The 22,918-nt window shown below is 35.7% G+C and overlaps 1 protein-coding gene across 1 annotated transcript; it reads left to right on the top strand.

Annotated features, from left to right (window-relative positions):
• The first annotated feature begins 1,185 nt into the window (after positions 1-1,185).
• Positions 1,186-17,995, top strand: LOC147509853 (vacuolar protein sorting-associated protein 32 homolog 1-like). Its single transcript, XM_086597933.1, has 5 exons — positions 1,186-1,201; positions 5,080-5,165; positions 5,279-5,370; positions 17,594-17,709; positions 17,790-17,995. Exons 1-5 carry the CDS (start codon positions 1,186-1,188, stop codon positions 17,993-17,995), a joined length of 516 nt encoding a protein of 171 aa, XP_086454059.1.
• The last annotated feature ends 4,923 nt before the right edge of the window (positions 17,996-22,918 follow it).

Below are 22,918 nucleotides of genomic sequence, written 5' to 3'. Positions count from 1 at the left end.
TATTTCTTTTTATAATTATTAATTTATGGCATATACCTTTTCATTCTTTTCAACTTTTATAGTAGTGGTTAAACTTCCATCTATTCCTTTACATTACTTATAGCGTGTACCCTATAAGATTACATTGGGTAGCACTTTTACATTCCTTTAACATTGATTTATAATTCTTTTAAAAATATGTGTTTTAATGCATTGACAAACACAACTCATGTAAGGTCACGTGCAAATGTTTGCTTATGATATATATGCGTTTAACTTAGAAATGAAAGGAAGTGCATTCCTTCATTATGTGAATTGGGAGAAAAACACTAAATTGAACATCAGGCTGGTCTTTTATTGTTGTTTAAAATTTCGATTTAACTTTTTCTTACAATAACCATCAAGTAGACTTATAAGGGTATATAATAAAACTTTGCTCTATTGTGTTAATCCCATTCTTTTAAAATAATAATAATAATAATAATCAAATCAATTGAGTATCTGTTAGAGTAACAAAATAAATTTTCTCCACTTAGATATTTTTTTTATTTATCGTTGATAATTTTCTTCGGTTCTTTTCTATGGACAGAGGCATGATATGTGGTTACCTCTTCAAAACATTAGGATGGGATGAATTCATGTAGTAGTCACTATGATGAGATGGTAAAAAAAGTAATTAATTGCTAAAAAATTAGCTCTGAATGCACCTTAACACGTTTTCTATCATTGATGACATCCTCTGTCAGGCATTGATATGACTATTATTGTTTAAAAGTGGTATGTAAATATTGTATGTCTTATGGACTTGAGATACTTTAATAATGTTGACCCACAAACTCATTCAAAGTAGATAATTTGAACATTGGTTTATGGTTTGAGAATCCACTTTTTATTATACGTCTTTCGATATACCTTTCCTTCTAGATACCAATCCTCACATATATGTTTATTAATTATTATTACGTTAGAAAAAAAAAAAAAAAAAAAAAAAAAAAAAAAAGGGACTTAGTTATCTTGGATTGCCATTGGTTTGAATTCCACTTTAGTTAACTTTAATGACATTTTAGTTTCCACTTTCAGGTTACTATTTTCTTTGATATTGAAGTGAATATCTTGTCTTGGTTATCTTGACAAATGGGAGTTGAAAGGATTTCTCCCACTTCTTTTCGAACTTCATTTGAAATCTTGACCGATTGCTCTGTAGCAATGTTATCATGGGAAGGTAAGTCAACCTTGTTGTCTATCTCCAATCCTGATCTAAGAGTAGTAACTAGACTGACATGATCATGGAGGTGATCAGTACTAGAAGTTGTCCCAATGTGGCATACATCTTCACTCTTCGATATTGGTTCCAATAAGCTAGGTTTAATGGCTTGTGTCTTTACAGACAAAGCAGTAGTGAGTTGGTCGACCTTAGCCTCTAGAGACTCCATTTTAGAACATTGACTTGCCTGAGATTGCTGGAGATTGAGCTGAGACTGTGCAAGAAGCTCTAAAACACTTTCAAACTTCTGATTTTTCTATGATAGCAAAGTAATTGCATTATCCAGGTTGGCAAGTGCGGCATAATTTCTTCTAGGATCAGTCACTAACTCTCCACTTCTATTGGAATTCTGTTGAGAGTATAATTATTGTTGAGGAACCAACTGTGAAGCTTAACTTGTCTGTGGAATATAACTTTGATCTTGAGAACCTGGGGGTCCAGCATTCTGTCTCCAATAATTGCTTTGAAAGTTATTACCACCTTGGTTGGGCCTCTGAAATGAGTTTATATTGTACTCTCCAACTGATGCATGTTGATAGTAACCAGGACATTCTAGAGTTGCATGAGAAGTATCAGAACAGACTTCGCAGTATCAGCTAGCTTGCATGACTGGGAGAGATTTAGCTTGAGAATTGTTGATCTTAGAGGGATTCATAGAGAACCGGTTGAATTTCTTACTCGAGTTTCATTGTTGGTGGCCAGGCTGGCTAATGTAGACTTCAGTTCTTGATCTGCTTGTTCATGTGCTTGGTAACCAAATTGCTTTGGCTCCCCCTCCATGCTAGCGACATCCTCGTTTCTAGTAGTCCATTGTTGTGTTTCTTCAGCTAAATTCTTGAGAAAGTTGTAAGCTTCCTCTCCATCCATTGATGTAAACTTGCCTTTCTGCATTGACTGTATCATCTGCTTGTTCATCATCGAGAGTCCTCGATAGAAAAAATGAGCCAGTGTGCTCTTGTCGTATCCATGATGTGGACATGAAACTAGCAGATTATTGAATTTTTCCTAGCTTTGATGATATTCTTCAGTCACCTTCCCTTTGAAATTACTGATGGCTTGCTGCATGGCATCTGTCTTCTGGGGTAGGTAGAACTTGTTCATAAACTTCGTTCTCAACTTCTCCCAATTATCTATTGAATTGATCGGCTGTGCAATTAACCATTCAGATGATTTACCTTCGAGTGAGAGTGGAAAAAGAATTAACTTGATACTCTCATCTTTGATATTCTGGTTCTTGAAAGTTCTGAGGACTGATAGAAATTTGTTCATGTGGACATAAGGCTGAACATTGTCTGAACCATTGAACTTTGGAAGCATAGAGATTACTGATGCTCTCAGTTCAAACTGGTTAGCTTCTATCTCTAGAAAAACAATACTGCTGGGTGGGTCTCTAATGATTGACGAATAGAAATCACTCAGCTTCTTCCTCTCTTGTGCTTGCATGGGTGGGATAGCTTCAGGATTATTGATGTCCATAACACCTCCATCATTGCGTGCGGCCATTATATCAATCTTGTCTAGTATTCTTGCTATGCGAAGATGATGAAAAACTATCCTACTATGCTTGAATGCAATTAAACTAATATGCAACTATTCTAAATTATACTAATATGCAAAACTACTTTCCTTCAACTGGGTTGGGCTTTGCAGCTAGTATCTCGCCCGTTATCTAAAGCTGTCTCTTCTAGGGTTATGGTGAATCACTTGGATTGCTTAAGTACCACGGCCCATAGACGATAGTCCGTTTGCCAAGATTCAGACAAGAAACACTAGGGTTTGATGTTTCGCTGTGTTGGCTTATAACTTCAATTGTTGAAAAGGTTCTAATTCCAATTATACTAGAAAGCAATAAAACTAAACTACGATGCAACTATACTAAGAATGAAATAAAAAGAATGAAGATTCGACTAACCTGGATGGTAGATCTTGTTTTCGAGATGTCCTTCAAACTTCTTTCATTCTTAAAAGGATGGATGATGCGGCTAAAATTACCTCAAGATCCAAAGTTCTAATATTGAAAGAAAACGTTAAACATAAACAACTTAAACCGGTAGCGGCGCCATTTGATCTTGCCTCTTTTTGTGTGTGAGATTGTGGATGGATGATGTAGATAGATGATGGTCGTTGAACAAAATAGAAGCATATCAAAACCTAATTATCCCTCAATAAATAAAGGATGAGTAGGGTATCGTTCCACTTTTAAATGTATGTTTATATGAAGGACAGGAGTGGAAAGGGGGTTGAGGGATTAAAAACTACGATTGTAGAGATTTTAGATTCTAATGCTAAACTAAACTAAACTAAACTATTGAGAATTTATAAGAAAGGGGATTCAAGATATTAGAATCCGCCAGTACTTTTGATCTGTGACCTTCTGCTTCATGGTTGTTCTCACAAGTAGACTACAATTAGGTAATCGAGCAAGTGTCGATGCCCTCTTAGACGAAACATCGTTAACGAATAACTCTACTTAAAGTTGTTCCTATGTTCATGTTACTAGTATCTTCTTTCCTTTTATGTGAGCTTGGGCAGCTATTCAATAAATCACCATCTAAGGCAAACACAAGGAATACTTCTCTTACTCTAAAACACTACACAACTAGAAGAAAAGTAGAGAATAATAATATAATATTCAATTACAATAAATAAAATTCTATTCTAGCATTATATTCAATTGCAATAAATAAAAGCATGTTACTAGCAAATATTCAATTGCAATAAATAAAACCCTAAACTAGCATGATATTCGATTGCAGTAAATAAAAACCTTAATCTATACTTCCATCCCCTGGTCTGGGCAATGGAACTAATAATTAAAAACATAAAAAAAACTAACCTGATTGAAGAACACCATGAACCAAAAGAATCAACAAACCCTAAGCACCGGCTTCATCTCCTCCCTTGAAGGAGAAGATTAGCCTTCCATAAAAAAGGAAGAACACAAAGAACGAGAAGAAGAAGAGTCAAAGAACATGAGACTAGAAAGACTAATTTATTAAGACTCAACTAGTTAATCTTTCTCTGCCTCAAGTTTTGGAGACAAGAGTATAAGTGAATTGGCAAATTACATGAGGCACTTAGGTCCTCTATTTATAAAGGTTACAATGAGCTCTAGAAGCATTCCAAACCGCCATTTGTTTTCTAATACAAATAGACTTCTTTCAGAGTCCAACTTCATCTCCAAAACTGAGATGGAATTGGCTACAGTGTCGTTTCATGCGTCTGGACTCATGATCCATGCGTCTCAGACTCGAGAAATGCGTCTGGACACGCGATCCATACGTCCCAGACGTGAGCATTGAGTCTAGACTCACGATCCATGAGTCTCAGACGCGGAAGTCTATTTTGTCTCTTCTGCTCTATCCTTCTATCCTCTTTTGCGGGCTCTGGTCCAAGCAATGAATCCTTTGGCCTTGGGCTTCCAAATAGTCTTTAAAATAGGTCCAAGTCGCATCTTTAATAACTCCAATTCCTTGGCCTTCTCCATGATTGTCGACGGGCTTCCCATGTGATCCTGAATGCTCTGAATTGCTCTGTTTTATCCCTTTTTCTCTAATATTCCACAAAACTCACTTTTTCACCTGTAGAATCATAAAACATAATTTACAAACACTATTAGTCCACTAAGATGGCTAAACAAGAGGCATAATCGAGGGTTAAATTGCACTTTTTAAGAACTTATCAGTAGTTTCACTAAATCGTACCCACCCCAAGTTATCACTGAACAAGTCTATTGTACCATTCATTAATTATAGTCTTAGTGAAGTATTTCCTCATATTTCCTTCTTGATATTGTTTATTTTTCGTTAATGCTCTGCTTTGTTGTTAATATGTAGCTGCAATAAAATGTCTGAAGAAGAAGAGGCAATATGAGCAACAAATTAAGAAACTTGGAGATTTTGAACTACGTGTTCAGGAACAGGTTGCAATGTTAACTTTTAGCTGAGTTTATAGTTGTTTTCTCTAGTTACACATATCCGATAGTCTTGGAAATGCTTGATGGATTATATTTTGAAAGTTATGTTTTCGGTTTAGATTATTTTTCTCGACGGTGCAAAAGCCACAATTAAGATTGTTGATGCTTTGAGAATTGGTGCAGCCGCGAAGAAGGCTATTCTGAAAGCATCGTATGTCCTATTTAACATTGATGATTTAATTTCTTAACTTTAGTATATATATATATATATATATATTGTTATTGTTCTGTTGTGTTTTCTTATAGTGGAAATCCCCTCTTTGATTGAGTCAATGGAGTACCAATTTTTGCTCGGATAGTCAGAGGCAATCTCACGCACTGGTGTGGATTCGACTACCGGGTCTGGGACAGGAGTAATGGGATCCAAAAGCTCTAATGTCGATAGCTCATGGTGTGGGCTACCTGATGCAAATTGATAACAATACTCTAAGAAGAGAGAATGGTCATTTTGCTAGATTATTGGTGGATATATATCTTTCAAAACCTATTCCAGATAAGATTTATGTAAAATCCAAAAATGTCAATTTTTGTCAAACTGTTGAGGTTGGAAAACTGCCAAAAATGTGCACCCACTGTAAGTTTATAGGCCACCTTGTGACAGAGTGCAGGAAGCTCAAAGGAGTCATGAACTTAAATAAAGAGAAAGCAAAGGATGTTGTAGTGGACTCCACTCCACCAACTAAAGCACCAACTCAAGCTCGAAGGAATAACAGGAGAAACAAGCAAGCTAGTTAGCCCAACATATGCTATGGGACTGCACTAAAACTAAAGAGTTATGGGCTTGAATCGCTAGCCTGTTTGAGCTTCAACTCACCGAACTCAACTTCATGACTCTCATATGACTCTCCAAAGGTCGAAGCTCCATTATACAAGATCTCTGGAATGTCGCTGTAATTCACCTTATGGTGCAAATCTGGAAAATTCGTAACAAAAATCACTTCGAAGACCTTCCAATCAACTTTTGCCATATAAAGAAGTCTATAGTGCAGGGAATTAGAGTGTAAGCTTGCTTTCTAAGGGCAGAATGTACAATGGTGTCCTAGACCTCAAAAATCTTAAAAAACTTCAAGTGAAGAGCAAAGGTACCCCACTACAAGGTATCAAAAAGTACACTGGTATCCACCTTTAGGCCCGATCATCAAATGCAACACTGATGGGTTAGTCCTCGGCGTCCTAACTAGAGGGGGTGCTGGTGTAGTTTTCAGAAATAAGGACCTAGCAATCATGGGGGTTCTTGCAATTGGGCTCGGCGAAGTTACCTCATTTCAGGCTGAGTGCATAGCCATTGTCTATGCAGCAGAGAAAGCTAAAGACATGAATTGGAATAGAATATGGATAGAGGCGGACTCACAGGCTACGGCCACGACATTCTCAAGGAATGACATACCATGGTCACTTAGATCTCGTTGGAAGGATGCAACCAAGGACTTGCAAGAACTAAAAATATCACACATCTAGAGGGAAGGTAATTTTGGAGCTGACTCGGCAGCCAGGAAGAGTTCTTCAATGTCTTTAGGATGTATTTCTTGGAGTTTGAGTAGACCCAATTATGTAACTCGCATAGAAACCCTTTTAGGACTTACTATATGTTTAAGTAATTTCAGTTGTAAAATGATGTACCTCATCCTCATTTCTTTCTAATAAAATTCCTTATTTGCGGGAAAAATAAAAAGTAAGCTAGTTGGGGCGGTCTGGCAGCCAAAAGAAACTGAAAAAGTAAAGGAGAGCGATACTACTGCAACAAATGGAAATAGATTTGAGGTGTTGCATTGGAATCGCTGCAAGAGGCAAACGACAACGAAAAGGTTATAGAAGTAGTTAATTTAACTACTGAGCCGGCCATTTCAACCATAGTAGAAGAGCATAATCAAATAGTGCTTTTTACTAGAACAAAGGAACAACAAAAAAATGATGGCTGCAGTGGGCTCACAATGGCGGAAAAGGCACTACAAACATTCCTGATCCCACTGTCAACAACTCTTTTAATTTTGATCATGGTGGGGTTTTTGAGATAGTCTTAGAGATTCAGTAACTATAGGCTAGAGACTTAACACAAGTTGATGGTACAAAACAAGCTATCAAAGGATTTTAAAAGGTAGTTCTAGATACAGATATGGCACTAACGTTGATGGAAAGCCAAAATAGAGAGGGACAACTTCAGAGTACCACTCCACAGAGCACAAGATGGTCAAACTTGGCTGATGATAACCAGGAGGAGATCACAGAGCAAGAATGGTTAGTGCAGACAAAGAGGGTTACAAGCCAAGGTGGCAACTACAGGATAACACTCCACCTCATACTAGAGCTAAGTCTAGGAAGGAGAGCACCTCCAAGTGAGTTTTACTCACACACAATAAACTCTATTTGCTTTTATGAAGGTATTATTTTGGAATCTAAGAGGAATAGCAAATGAGAAGATACAAGATAAACTATCAAGGCTTGTCAATAAATGGGATCCTGAAATCATTGGAATTACCAAGCCAATGATTAACGCTGATTCTCTACCAGTAAACTTCTTGCACAGACTGGGGTTATATTCTAGTACTCTTGTTAACTACAGCAATAATAGAGTGATGAGAAACAGTCGAGCATCAAGTAGATTTGCGTCCTAATCAAGAGAGCTATAATCATAGCATACCACATGTCGAAGGGAAGCATGGATGAAAACACTTTAGATCTTGAAGTGTTGCATGGACTGAGGTTGGGCACTAAACAAGGAAGGGCACCAAGAATTCTGGAATGTTATTGGGTTGATCCACCTCAAGGAATCATTAAGCTAAACACAGATGGCTCTTCTAGAGGGAACACAGGGCCTAGTGGTTGGGGAACATCTTTTAGAGGAAAAAATGGGGTGTTTTTAGGAGCCTATGCATGTGGTATAAGAATCACTACAACCTACGTAGCAAAGAGCCATGCTATAGTGGAGGGTATAAAAAAAGCATTAGAATGGGATGTCAAAGAATATAGATTCAATTAGACTCAAGTGCTGCTGAAGCTTTAAATAGTGGTGGTAACTTTAAAAGAGTTTGTTTTAGAAGTGAGGTTCATCATAAATTGTTTAGAGTTTGAGTGAGGGAGATGTGAAGAAGAAAGGTAGATTCTTGTATGGATTAGAATGGTTCTAAACTAATGAAAACTTGAAAGCTTTAGTTGTTGGTATTGAAATGACTTGATTACATGGAAGGAAAGATTTACTAAAACTTGAAATAAGAACAAGTAAATGAGATTGAAGATTGAAACAAGAACAAGAAAATAACAAGTTTTGATTGAAATAAGAACAAGTAAATAACAAGTTTTGATTGAAAGGAAATAAAACAACAATAAAGTAAAAACATGAATTGAAAAACTAGACAAGAAATTAAACAAACCAAATGGTTTGGATCCTAAGACAATAGTGGTTTCTTTCTCCCTTACTTTTGGGTTATATACCTCTACTTTTACCTTTTACATATTTGTCCTTCTCCATTACAAATTAGACACCTCACACTTCACTTTTGCTTTTGCTTTTTGGTTTCTTCTTGACAAAGGTAGGTTTTGGGAGAATGTCTTATTTCGAGATAAGGGCCACCATCTCTGGTCTTCTGATTTGAGGGCTTTGACCTTTGACCTTGATATTTGACTTTAACCGTTGACTTTGACTTTTTTAGCACTTTTCCATAGCAGCTACTAGTCTTCATAATAATCGTGATTAAGGTTCCTTTTTGTATTAAGATGCAACTTTTATGATAAGTGGTCTGAAATACTCCATAACCTGAAAAAGGCAATAAAAGCTATGAGTTGTCTTTTCGTTAAGCGTAAGAAAGGCTGTAATGTAGCAATATACGGATAATAAAATGCACATTTGGGAGTTGGTCATCACCCCCAAATAGCATCTTGCTTGTCCTCAAGTAAGGATGGGAGAAAAAACTAAGATCACAAATAAGTGATTTATTATAAGTTATAATAATCTTGTTTCGTAGGGTGTGATTGCATTGACCATATGCAACAAGACCTTAAACCACTAGGAATTCCCTAGTGGATGAGCTTTAAGTCTCGTGAGAGTTTTCCAGTGAAGGTACTCTCAAACTTCTTCTATTTAGTACAAAGGGTCTTGTTTCCTTATTTATTCTCAGAAGTTCATACATCTCATTAGCAGTGAATAAGGACAAGCTCCTTTGAACTTAGAATAACATATATATAGTAATTTAATCATCTAAAGATAAATGTGCAAAATATGAGCAATAAAATGCAAAAGCAAAGTTGTTTCTGAGGCTTTTGGAGAGCTTCCTAAAGGTGGGTTCTCACAAGAGTGTGCTGCAATCACAACTCTCTGATAGATTCACTCAAGGTTCATTCTCTCAAGTGTAGCATACACTTATATTTCTCACATACTCAAATAACGTCCAAAGAAACCGGGGTCGATTGTTCACGCTTGCCACTTACTATCACACCATCATATTTCTAATCGATCTAGAGGTCTTTTATTAGGAGTTACGGGGCTAGGGTGATTGTTTAGAAAAAAAAGGAAGGGAAAAACAAAATCTGATAAGTCGAGAAACTGGGTCTTCAAGATATTTGTAACTAGAGAAGAACCTCATTTTGTTTTTTTTCTTCTGCGAATTGTTATACATTATTTTAGCTATTTGGCTTTGTGACTCCATATGATTTTGAATTTTGGAAGTTCTAACTTTTCTTTTGTTTCTTTTTTATTATGATATCATCTCCTTTCGATTTTGAACTTTTGGAAGATTCGATTGTTTCAACTCCTTTGATTTTTTTGGAGTTTTGGTTTTTGATGGGTCTTTCATTTCTTCTCTCTTCTTTTTTTTTTTTAAGCAAATAATAGTTCTGTTTTTGTATAAGGTCTTCTATTCTCTTTTTCTGATATCCATCCAGTTCTCAACTTGTCAGTTGGGTAAGCTTTTTATTATGTGTTGTAACGGGTTAGGAATATTTGGTGAAAAATAAAAAGGCTTTTAGAAAGGGTGAAGGCTCAAGAGGGGTAACTAGATAAAAACAATCTTTTTCGGTTTTTAACGTTTATTTGGTTGTATCGATTCAAAAAGGGCCTAAATTCTATCTTAGGATATGGCGTGGTGATCAAGCAAGTAGACGTGTGGTCTTTCTATCCGGACATCCTTTATGTCATCACTCAATAGTAATTCAGATGAGGCTTTTAGCTAGATTCTCACAAGATATGGAACTTAATTGTTCTAACCTTGGCTTTGAAAACTCACTGCTATATACAAACAAATGCTGATGCATGTCATTCATAAAAAGATGCATAAACTATTGTATGTATATTAGTCTAAGTACGAAGAACAAGTCCTTGCTCTATTTCTATAATGAGACTTCTAAACTTTTTATTCATCATAGAAAAAGGAAACAAGACTTTTTAATACTAAATGGAAAATTATATTTGGTCTTTTTCGAAAAAATTTTAGAAAGGAAGAAATATACTATTATATCTACTATATAGAAAATGCCTAGTTTTTGCAAAATATTACTATACCACCCCCCAAATAGAATTATGTTTTGTCCTCAAAGTATGAAGTGATAAGGAAAGAGATTACCATATAAACATGAGCAAAAACAGCGATACACCTGTATTCTATTCTTTATGATGAAAATACGCCACCCCCAAATAAGTTTGGGGTGTGGGTTGTTTGATATGGAACGAGAAATACATGGTTTATTATACTAGGGATATTTATTCTACTATACAATCTTTTTGGGTTTTCGTATTTTTGAAAACATATATGAAATGCATGAAAATCTAACATGCATGCATGACTATTATTACACTAACAAGTGAAGGAATAAAAAGTGTGAAAATGTAAAGTATGTAAACAACTATCTATACAAACACATGAAATGTGTGTGTGTGTGTGTGTGTGTGTGTGTTTTGAATAACTGTTTTTCTCATTCTAAATGTATCTCTAACCATATAGAAATTTTGACAAGAAGATAAAATTATACATTGATCCGGTATCATTTTGGTTACTCCAAGGAGTATAATTTTCATTTTTACTTCCTCTAGTTTTGAAAACTATGGGGAGATTTTTTTAAATACTCATACTCAAAAGTAGTGATTGAAAAGAAACCGCAACAGGTATCTCAGGCAACTTTCGTGTTAGTTCTTTATTGAACCCAATCCAGTCAGACTGTGGCTTCAGTTATGTGTGTTGGGGGATTTACTGCATAAGACATGATGGAAGGGTTTAGCTGATTGGACATTAGTGGGTGGTGGAACTAGGTCTTTTTGGTAGATTTTGGTAGTTCTGGTTAAAATGGGATGGGAACCAATGCTTTGTTCTGATTGTTGTAAGTAATTTTTCCTTGTCTGAATGTATTTGATGGTTGACATGATGATATGTTGGTGAGCAAGGGGCAATTGTTATCTATATGGTTTAAGCTGAGATAGAAAATGCAAGGTGATATGGGCAACCCTTAGCAACACATAACTGATTCTCAAACCGCCCTTAGAAGAATGGAGATTGTGTACTTCTAAGGGTTGGTCTATATGGAATCCATTGCCTGTTTTCTTTTTGGAAAAATCACATGACTATTGATGCATAAAAAAAAAATCATAATGAGAATGGAGAAAAATAACTATTTTGAAAAATAAATGTAAAATAAAGAAAAAAAAATTATACTCACTCCATATGATCACACTTACTCAAACATCGAGTAAAAAGTATTTTACAAAGAATATGTGAGATATACGTGGACTAAGGCTCCGGCACATACAACCACACACTCCAATTGGAGTAGTTCGGTTACCTTAAGGCCAGATACACTACTATGAAATGCATCGAGAAAACATAACATGAATCTTTTATAGTCAGATATTCAAGACTATATGTGTGGGGTTGTTTTAAGTCAGATTCCCCAAGACTATGCATAAGATGGATGATATGTTGTTAACTATATACTAGTAATCTAAATAGTTAGGGATTTTTATAGAAAAACATATGAAAGCATATACACCCAAATAGAATGAAATGATATATTTGGAGTGTAAGATGTAGAATGATAAGATATTATTTGTGTAACCCATCATGGAACTTATGCAATAACCCGTCATGTTTGAATTGTCCAAAAGAGTGAGAGGTTGGTAGTATATGTCCTTCATGCAGCTCAAATGATGGGGAATAGGACATACCAGGTTTCTCAACTACTAAAATGATGGACTCTTGCGTTTGTATATTGGGTGAAGTCTTTTTACTAGGAAGGTTTAGAAAATCATGAATGATCTCAAAGGTAATTGGCTTAAGTGTGAATCTGTGGTTTCTTTGAAATGGTTTAGTGGTGCAGTCCTCATAAATTAGTGGATTTTCGATGAATGGAGGTTGGATTTCAAGAGGTGTTAATTTGAGATGGTGATGGTTGGGTGGTTGTTCTTCACATGATCTCGAGGACTTACAGAATTCTTCATCTAGTTTTGGCGTTTTCATAAGATTGTGGTTCATATCTGCAATAGTAAGGATGTCACAAATTTGTTCCATTGATAAGTCTTTAACAGCCAAACTAAATTGAAATCCACTTTCCACCATAGATTTAATTTCTTCTTTTCCAAGCACTTCATTTTCTTTGTCCTCTCTGCCTAGATCTTCATAAAATTTCTCAGTGCCATTTTCTAAATATGTCGAGTCTAATATATGCTCTTGAGTTTCTTCTGCCGGAGTTTTCTCATTTATGGGTGATGCTGCATTAAGGCATGTGAGAGAAATTGTGACTTCAGACATATAGTCATCTTCATAAGATCTGGAATTCACATGATAGTCAGGTGGATAATAATGGGTTTTTAACTAGTCATGAATATCAGGATGGGCTTTAGCAATGGGCTTTGTTATAGTAACACCTTTTTTTCTCTTGTTGGTTAGGTTCTAAACTGGTGGGAAGAATATTAGTCTCAGATGTGGTATCTTTTGAATCGGATTGGAGAAAACATAAGGTAGTTGCTATTTGCTGAGTTAGTATTGCTTGCTTGGCCATTTCCTGGTAGAGTTGGTCTGTGATGGATGGTGGAGTGGAATATGAATTTGATATAGATGGTGATGTGAATGGTGATGGGTTTTGGGTTTTGGGTAAAATCATACTCTGACTGACCATATGGATATTAGAATGGTGGTGTACTATTTATGGTGGAACTCCATGAATTGTTGGCGTGACTGGAAAACTCTTGGGTGTATGGAGTAGTAGGGAAGTTTGAAAATTGAGGTTCGTAATTGAAAAGATTTCCCATAGTAGATTCAAATTCGGTATATATGGTGGACAATGAGATAACCAGTGATAAGGACTACCACAAAAAGAACAAGGTTCTGGGTTTGCATTGTAATTCCATGACGGTTGTGATGCATATTGATAAGACATGAATACTCAATCAATGATGATGCACAAACAGTAGAAATTCATTTTTTTTGGCTTTTTGAAAATATTTGCTTAGGTCTATAATTTACTATGCCCTGTTTAGGGGAACAATTAGGCGCATGACTAGGATAGCTCTACTACACGTCTTAGAAGAGTAGGCAGTCACTTCACCAAGTGGTGTGCTACCAAGAATCTCACTCACGATGAATCTAGGGGAGGGGAGTGAGGAAGGTAGTTGGTCTACCGAAATCTGGTAACTAATTACTCTGAATCCTCACAGCTATATTTTTGTCCTTTTCTAGAGGAACGTGACTACTTTGGGCTCTAGTTGATTGATTTTAATTCATTTTTGTGGTCTAGGGCTTTCAAGAATCAAGCGATTTACAATTTACATATATTGGGTAATGACTTCCTAATGGTGGTTATGTGGCTCGGGTTCAGCCTTATGCGCGAATGTAAATTGTTGTGTGGAAAGTAAATTTCAAATAATCATATAAGCATGCTTGAACACACAAGGTATCCTCTTACTTGGGCTTCGAGGAGGTTTAGAATTTACCTCTCAAGCCGTGCTTACACGCTGCTTGAGGAGAAGGCGACCTCGGTTGGCGCGTGATCTGAGAATCAGGCCCAACCTTTCGAGCTTTACCCTGTTTTAAGTTACAATAAAGGCCCACTTAAAAACCCCACAAGTTGGGTTTTTGACAATTTATACAACCTTGCCTTCAAGGGCCCAAACTTAAAACTAAACTAATATTATACTAATCTAATTAACTAGTTTTAGATTGATAAGCTAGATTAGCTAGAGTCAAATGGACTTAGAGTGTTGATTACCAAGTTGATTCATGGTGTGTGAGCTATGATCCACAACTTGCCTCACACACTTGAACTTCCCAAGGCAATTAAAACTATAATCCCTTGGTAAGTATATAACTTAAACCAAGTTTAACTCATGTTCATCATAGAGAATCAATAAAAAACCAATTTTTCCTAATTTTTTTCATTTTTCTTTTTATCTTTAACTATTACAAACAAGCCACTGACTTCTCCTACTCTATTACGAAAAATAGAGAAAAATAGAATTGGAGAGATGAGAATGATGCTCCATTCTTAGATTCTCAACCAATCACTCTTACTCATTCAATCCATGATGGCGGCACCATTTGAAGCTTTAGATAGTGGTGGTAACTTCAAAAAAGTTTGTTTTAGAAGTGAAGTTCATCCTAAATTATTTAAAGTTTGAGTGAGAGAGATGTGAAGAAAAAAGGTAGATCTTATATTGATTAGAATGGTTCTAAGCTAATGAAAAATTAAAATCTAGCTTTAATTGGTTGGTATTGAAATGACTTGAAAACATGGAAAGAAAGATTGACTAAAACTTGAAATAAGAACAAGTAAATGAGATTGAAGATTGAAACAAGAACAAGTAAATAACAAGTTTTGATTGAAATAAAAACAAGTAAATAACAAGTTTTGATTGAAAGGAAATAAAACAACAATAAAGTAAAAACATGAATTGAAAAACTAGACAAGAAATTAAACAAACCAAATGGTTTGGATCCTAAGACAATGGATGGTTTCTCTCTCCCTTACTTTTGGATTATATACCCCTATTTTTGCCTTTTACAGATTTGCCCTTTTCCATTACAAATTAGACACCTCACACTTCACTTTTACTTTTGCTTTTTGATTTCTTCTTGACCAAGGCAGGTGTTGGGAGAATGTCATATTTTGAGATAAGGGCATCCATCTCTGGTCTTCTGATTTAAGGGCTTTGACCTTTTGACCTTGACTTTTGACTTTGACTGTTGACTTTGACTTTTTCAGCACTTTTCCACAGCAGCTATTGGTCTTCATAATAAGCGTGATTAAGGCTCCTTTAGGTGTTAAGGCGCAGCTTTTATGATAAGTGGTCTGAAATACTCTATAACCTGAAAAAGGCAATAAAAGTTATGAGTTGTCTTTTCATTAAGCGTAAGAAGGATTGTAATGTAGCAATATATGGGTAATAAAATGCACATTTGGGAGCTGATCCGTTGCCATTAGAGCATTTCAATCAAACAAAGTCCACTGGAGCATCAAAGGGCTTTAGAATCATGTGAAAGAAAATGCTGAATGGTTAAACATCACATGCATATGGAGGGAAACTAACTTAGCTGCAGACAAATAGCAGTGAATAGAGTAGCTGACTACCTAGCAGGACTTGTTCATAACCTTGAGTTGTCTACGGTCCATTTTGCTAGTCCTTTAGATTATGAATTACAAACCATTGTAAATGAGGATGCAAATGGAAAAATTTATGTAAGGAAACATTGAGTTTAATACAAGTGGGGGTCTGCCTAACCCTAGCTTATTTGTTTTAAAAAAAAACTTAGCTGCAGACGCTTACACTAGATTTGGAGCCAAATTAACAAAGGGCACCAAGCAATGGTGGGATGATAAACCACCTTTCATGCATCATATAGAGAATCAACACCAAACGTACTACAGATTCATGTAGTAATGTAGTGAGATTCAAGCTTCATGTAACTTTGGAGATGTCTTCACAAGACACTCAACTGATACAAAAGTATTTTTTCTTTGTTATTAATACAATTACCCATTTAGCAAAAAAAAAAAAGGAATATGTGTGGAACAATCGCTTTCTTTTCCATTTTGGTTGACTTAGACCTATTTATTGAACTGCTCAATTAAGTGCAATGTTGCTATTTTATCCACGCAATACGAGCATGTTGTTCATATTATAGATAAACTGCGTATACTTGCTCGTGTCTACAATCATTGCATATCATTATCAAGTTTCTCTTTGCTAGGTGTGTATACATCGTTGGTGTGAATGGTGTTTCACTGTTTTGTTATGATGCCACCTTAGGTTTTCAGTAAACCTTACCACTAGTGACCTGTTTGGATTTTAGCCATTACTCTTTAACTGTTATTGTGGTTCTAGTAGAATCATGACACTAATGACTAACCTCATGTAGAGTGATCAATGTAAGGGGAGAAACCCTGCACGAAGATTGATCTAAGTCAGAGTTTAGAACTCTATTTTTGTAGACTTTAACTGTATGATGGGAAAAACATTGTTTGTTACTTATTGAGCTGGTTTGTGTAAAGTTTTTGGCCTTTGGCCCATCTTTTCTTTTGTTTGCTTTTGTATTATAGGGCATATAATCCTTTAACTATTTCCCCCTTCTCTGTTTTAGTACAAATTTATAACTTTGACGAAAAATAAATAAATAAAATTATTGGAAAAGGTTGATTAGATATGATGATATGGATCTAGAAGTTTCACGAAGCCCGATTCTGGTCTGTCTTAGTCACTCTGGTTCTACTGCTCCCATATGTTGTGGTCTTTTACTCATCTGGAAGAACTCGATCTAGCATGTATCGTGAGTTTCCTCTAAATGATTTAGACATGGTTCCTTCTTTTTGTCTTCCTTTGGGTAGTAAACCATCTGAAGCTACATCTACAGAAAAGTTGTTCAATCTTAGTACCCCCTGGCCTCTTAATGATTATGTGTAACATCCTCAAGCACCCCTCTACGTGCACACACCCACTCACATATTGACATACATATTGGCATTGTCATAATTTGATTTATGAAGAAGCGTGGTGTTGCCCAAGCACTGCAATCTCTACTATCCTAGAAACACTCAATTGATTTGTTAATTACAATCTCTACAGTCTTGCACAGAGTTATTGTGATCAATTATTGTTTCATGGCTAATTATATCACAAGTTTAGAAGCAGACTATTAACCATGTGTATCCTCTTAGAGCAAGATTAAGCAATTTCTTCCTTCATAGTTATATTGTGTGTGGCCAATCTCGCATCTTGAATACACTTCCACAATGTTTATGCTTCTAAACTTTTGCCTGGGGCTACCTTTGGATGTTAATAAATATCTCAACCTTTTAGTTTAGTAGTTTTTGTATTTTCAAGAGGTTTATCTGACGCGCATAACTGTTTAGGTATTTTAAATGACTGTAGAGATTATAATCTTTTTTCTTTTCTCTTCCTCCAGTAACATTGATGATGTTTACAAGACAATGGATGAGATCAATGAGCAGACAGAGAATATGAAACAAATTCAAAATGCATTGTCACCTTCAATCGGTGCAGCTGCAAATTTTGATGAGGTTCTTCCATTCTCTAGTATTTTATGCTTCATTTTGTATCATTTTGTCTGCAAAATATTCTAAAAGTTATTGTCATTACGAATGAGTTGGAAGCGGAACTTGAGGAACTGGAAGGGATCGAGTTGGATGAACAACTTCTTCAACTAGCAATAACCACCCCTGTAGCATCGGAGTATGTTCCGGCAGGAAGGCAACCAACTCGTCCTATTGCCCAGAAGAGGACAACTAAGGAAGAGGAATTTGCTGTTTTTTACGATTGTGAAGAGGAATTTGCTGCATTACAGTAGAGAGCGCATTTTAAAGACATTTGTGCTTGTTCTATTATACTTACTGTATGATCACATGGAAGAAGTCGATATGATAATGTTGGATATGTTAAAAAAAAAATTATGTTGATGTTATTGCCAACTTAATCTTCTACTATGGTGAAAATCTTATGAAAAAAGTTTTGAACTCATTAGACATATGTTTTTTCACTTTTTGATCTGGCCACATGTTTTTCTTCATCATTTGCAGGAAGCTACTGAGTTAAAGATATTGTGTAAAGATTGCTTCAATTTTGTGACGAAGTCTGCTAGTTGCTCAATTACTTGAGTCACACGTCCTAGCGTGCATTCTTAAGTAAGGATATTGATAACTATAAAATGAATAGTCTACCTACGAAATGAACGAATTCAGTCCGTAAGTAAACTAAAACTATTCTTTTACACTAAATTATCAAAGCTTCTACTCTCGATGCGAATTGCACTAAGTGGAGTAGGAAATTCGTTCCACTCCTAGTTCCCTAGCATGGATTGTCTTCTAAGTCTAAGAAATCAGTCTTAAGTCAATGAGAGCTTTACGAAATATTATGCTAACAAGACGTGTTAATTTAAATAACAAGATATAATATAAACTAAAGTTAATCTATGGAAGCTACGGGAATACGATTGTTTGACTCTAGATAAAGAAATAGAGGGGAATTAAATCCACCTCGAATCCAACTTAATAACCTAGTATAGATTGTCGTATCTCGATTCTTACGTTTTCACGGCAAGAATTTCGAGTCTAATCCCTAGTGTTCATGGCATTCCTACCGGATACTAACTAGCATGTGAGGTCGCCCACCCATTCTCATGGCTTAAACACGACCTTCTAGAGTGGAATAGATTCTACAACCAATTCTATACTAACCACTAAGTTTTCATCAAGGCTTCATCAACCCCTCTAATGGAGGTTTTAGCCTTGAGTCATCAAACTAACATTTTCCATTGAATCTAAACTAAACATAATGTAAGAAATTGAGATTTACTTAATTAAACAATAATGAATCTAATTTAATCATTTGGAATGGAATAAGAACAAGAATTTAAATTAGATCTAGAATGGAAATGACAAGAACGAAATTGAATAATAACTATTTTATTTATCTAATTAATCAAGAACAATCATTCAAGAATTTAATCTAAAACAAGAATTGTAATGGAACTAAAACTTAATTAATTAATTAAAACAGATCTAGAATTCTATATATTAATTTAGGTCTAACTAGCTACCTAACCTAACTGCCATTAACAATGAGGCAAGCTTTTGTTTTTATACATCCAGATCCAAAAATCGTGCATGGGCTTGGAGCCATGTTTTGGGCCAGAGAATCAGGCCCAAAACCCAATTATTTTCAAATTCAAAAAGGCCTCTTCAGCTGCAGTTGGCTTCCACAGACTTTTCGTCCACTTCTGCTCCTCTGATTGGGTCAAGGCTTGGACCATTGCAAAGCTCTTTCCGAGACGGTCGTTTTGACATAAGGTAGGCCTCAATCCGAGGTCTGAGTCCAAAGATATGACATTCGGAAGTTGGCGACTTTTGCTCCTTTATCTCGCTAAAGTGGCACATTTCTGCACAATAATGGACTTTGAAGCCTGAAATGCATAAAAACACGTAATCAGTATTAACTCTTACTTATTATTCACATAATTGGTCTAACAGTATGATTATTAAGGGGTTAAAACTACAGTTTTGGGCTCTTATCAGATATGATTAGGGGTGTTCATGGGTCGATTCTTAATTACATTTTTCGGTTTCAGTTCAATTTTTAACTGTTCCTATTGTGTTTCGGTTTTTTTCTTATATTTAAAAAACCCGGATCCATACCCATTAATTATGTTGGTTCGATTAAGATTTTGGTTCCTTCTTGGGTTATACATTATTATTGCGAAAATTACTTTTTTACTTAACACCGATACTAAAAACCAACTTTAAATCATGGTCATCCATAATAATATTTGCCACTGATATTTTTGTCCTCTCAAAGGAAGTTATGGTCCTAAATTCAAGGGTTTGTTTTTATTTAACCCCCCAAAGTTTGTACCCTCTTTTGTGAAAACCCCCCATTTTCGAAATCACTAGCGATTGCCACCCACTCTGTCAATTTTTTGTGTAAGAGTTGTTGGTATTTTGTATATTGGCAAATTTGCTCCTAAGTCAAATTTGTAAAAACCCCCCATTCAAATTTTCCCCATTTTGCAATCTCCCCAACATTTTTCAATTTCCCAATTCAAGCAATGTCAGCTAAACTAGTGAGTTCATGTTTAGGGATATATACTACCTTTCACCACTCTAATAATAACAAGTAACAACAATAACAACACCTTCTCCACGTTCCAATAAGGCCAGTCCAGGCCATAGGCTTGTTGTGGTTAGCCCGAACGCTAGTCCCTAAATATGTTGCAATTGAGTGAAGGGGTATGTACATATATACATTTGTAGTTAGTCTGACTTCAACTTCATATTAGAGGGTTTTTGTTTGGCATCTGCTCTGCTTTCTTCTTGGATTTCCATGGCAAAGATAAGTAGAATTTCTTCTTGTATTCTCTCTCCACTTTCTTCATTCTTTCGTTCCAAAACCACCAATCTCCTTCTTATGTCAACAATGACTCCTTTCATTTATTAGAGAATTTGGTTAGAGATTGTTGTAAAATAGGAACACTTAAGCTTTGACGAGGCATTGGATTTCTTTAATGAGTTGATTCGGTATCGATCCTTGCTTGCTTCCATTCACCCTTTCAATCAACTGCTAGGAGCCCTTGTCAAGACCAAACACTATTCTACTGTGTTATCCATGTACATTGCAATGGCTTCTACTGGAGTCCAACCAAGTATTGTGACGACGCTTAACACTCTGATCAATTGCTACTCTTATATGGGTTGGATGGATTTCGGGTTTTCTGTTTTGGGGACTATTCTTAAACGTGGGTTTGAACCAAATGTGGTTGCTTTCACTACTCTGCTCAAGGGTTTGTTTACGGAGGGAAAATCAGCACCAGCTTTGGAATTTTTCGACAAAATAGCCCAAGATGAAGTCACTTATGAGGTTGTCATCAATTGGTTCTACAAATCATTAAATTTAGATACTGCCGTGGAGAGTGTACTGGGGTGTACTGGTGGCCAGTGGGGGCGAGCTGATGGTGAGTGGACCAGAGGTGGAGGTGAATATACTAAAGATGGGTGGAGTTGAGTGGACTAGGGGTGGAGGTGAGTGAACTGGAGGCGGAGAATGAAAGGGAGATTGCAAAATGGGGGAAATTTGAATATATATGGGTTTTTACAAATTGGAATGTTAAAAATGGGGGGTTTTTAATTTACAAATTTTACTTAGGGGCAAATTTGCCAATATACAAAATACCAACATTTGTTATACAGAAAATTGATGGAGTGAGGGGCAATCACTACTGATTTTGAAAATAGGGGGTTTTCACAAAAGAGGGTACAAACTTTGGGGGGTTAAGTAAATAAACCCCTAAATTAAATAGTTTTTAAAAAATTTCTAAAAATTTTAAGTATCTATCTAATAAGAAGGCTTAGTGTGGGGGCCGCAGGGCCCCATCCGGCAGCTACAAATGTTTCTCACAAATTATGACATGGTAGATCCAAAGTCTTATAGGATATGTGCAGTTTAAAATGTTAATTTGAAAGTTAAGAGTATCATTGTTGATTTGGTCAACAATAATGGCTGCTTTGTAGGATGGGCTTTTATCGTTTGGTTGGTTGGGGTTCTTTTGGGCCTAATTTGAAACAGTGTCGTGGGCACGGGCTATATACTAGTATCTAATAAATTGTACGTACACGTATATTTTACAAACAAATGTACATTATACTATACTACTATACATGCATGCGTCATATATATAATAAATACATGTATCACAATTATATTGTTAGTAAGCATTGCATGTATTTATTATCCTATATATACACATGTAATATATCAAGCATGTACACGCATATTAGTTAATATATATAGTGTATTAGCTAATTCATAGTATACGTGTAGACGTTGACATTATTATTAACATTATAATACATGTGTTTAATGTAATATTATAAAACATGCGTTTAATAGCATACATTAACTATTATGTTATATATATTTAGTAGACTTTTACACTTAACAAACAAAAACTATATATTATAATGTTTTGATTTGCCTTTATTTAGTGTAATATAATACTAAACTTTATATATCAAAATCATAATAATCGGTTCCGGTTTCGGTTCGGATACCCATAAGTTTTTTACTATTCGGTTCTAATGGTTCTAGTTCTTTATCAGTTCGGTTCTTGAAGACCAGCCACTTTTAATGGGTCTAACATTTTAGGACCCAAAATTGCTATAAATGGTTCCAGTTCCAGTTCGGTTTCGGGTAATTGGGTACCATACACACCCCTAGATATGATTGTATAGGTTCCATAAAGCGAACTGCCTTTTATAATTTGTATCCTGCTAGGAGTTACTGAAATGTGTTTTTATGAGTTCTTTGTTATGTTTCATGAAGTGCCTCTTTACTCGCCTAGTTTAGGACGCAGCTTGACCATTTGAAATTTCAGAAACTGACAAACTTATATGCTGAAGTGTCAAGGATCTACACATTTGGGAGATTATGTATTGAATATCAAATAAAACCTTGTTTCTAAAGAATTGTAGCTACTTAGCAATTACAGAGACCGTGTAGTATACTTGCTAAGAGCATCTTTAATGGTGAGACCTCTTGAGCACCAAACACCAAATGCTTGAAAATTTGGTGTTTTTCATCTTTAATGGTGAGACCTCTTGAGCCCCGAACCAAAAAAACATCAAACCAAACACCAAATCGGCTAAAATTTGGTGTTTCCTTTGGTGATGAACCAAATGTACTTTGTGGTTTACCAAACACCGCGTGGTTTTGCGAACACCGC

This window comes from Coptis chinensis, chromosome 3 (assembly GCF_015680905.1).
Source record: "Coptis chinensis isolate HL-2020 chromosome 3, ASM1568090v1, whole genome shotgun sequence".
Taxonomy (NCBI): Eukaryota; Viridiplantae; Streptophyta; class Magnoliopsida; order Ranunculales; family Ranunculaceae; genus Coptis; species Coptis chinensis.
The sequence above is the reverse complement of the archived record's forward strand: the minus strand, read 5'-3'. Positions and strand labels throughout refer to the sequence as shown.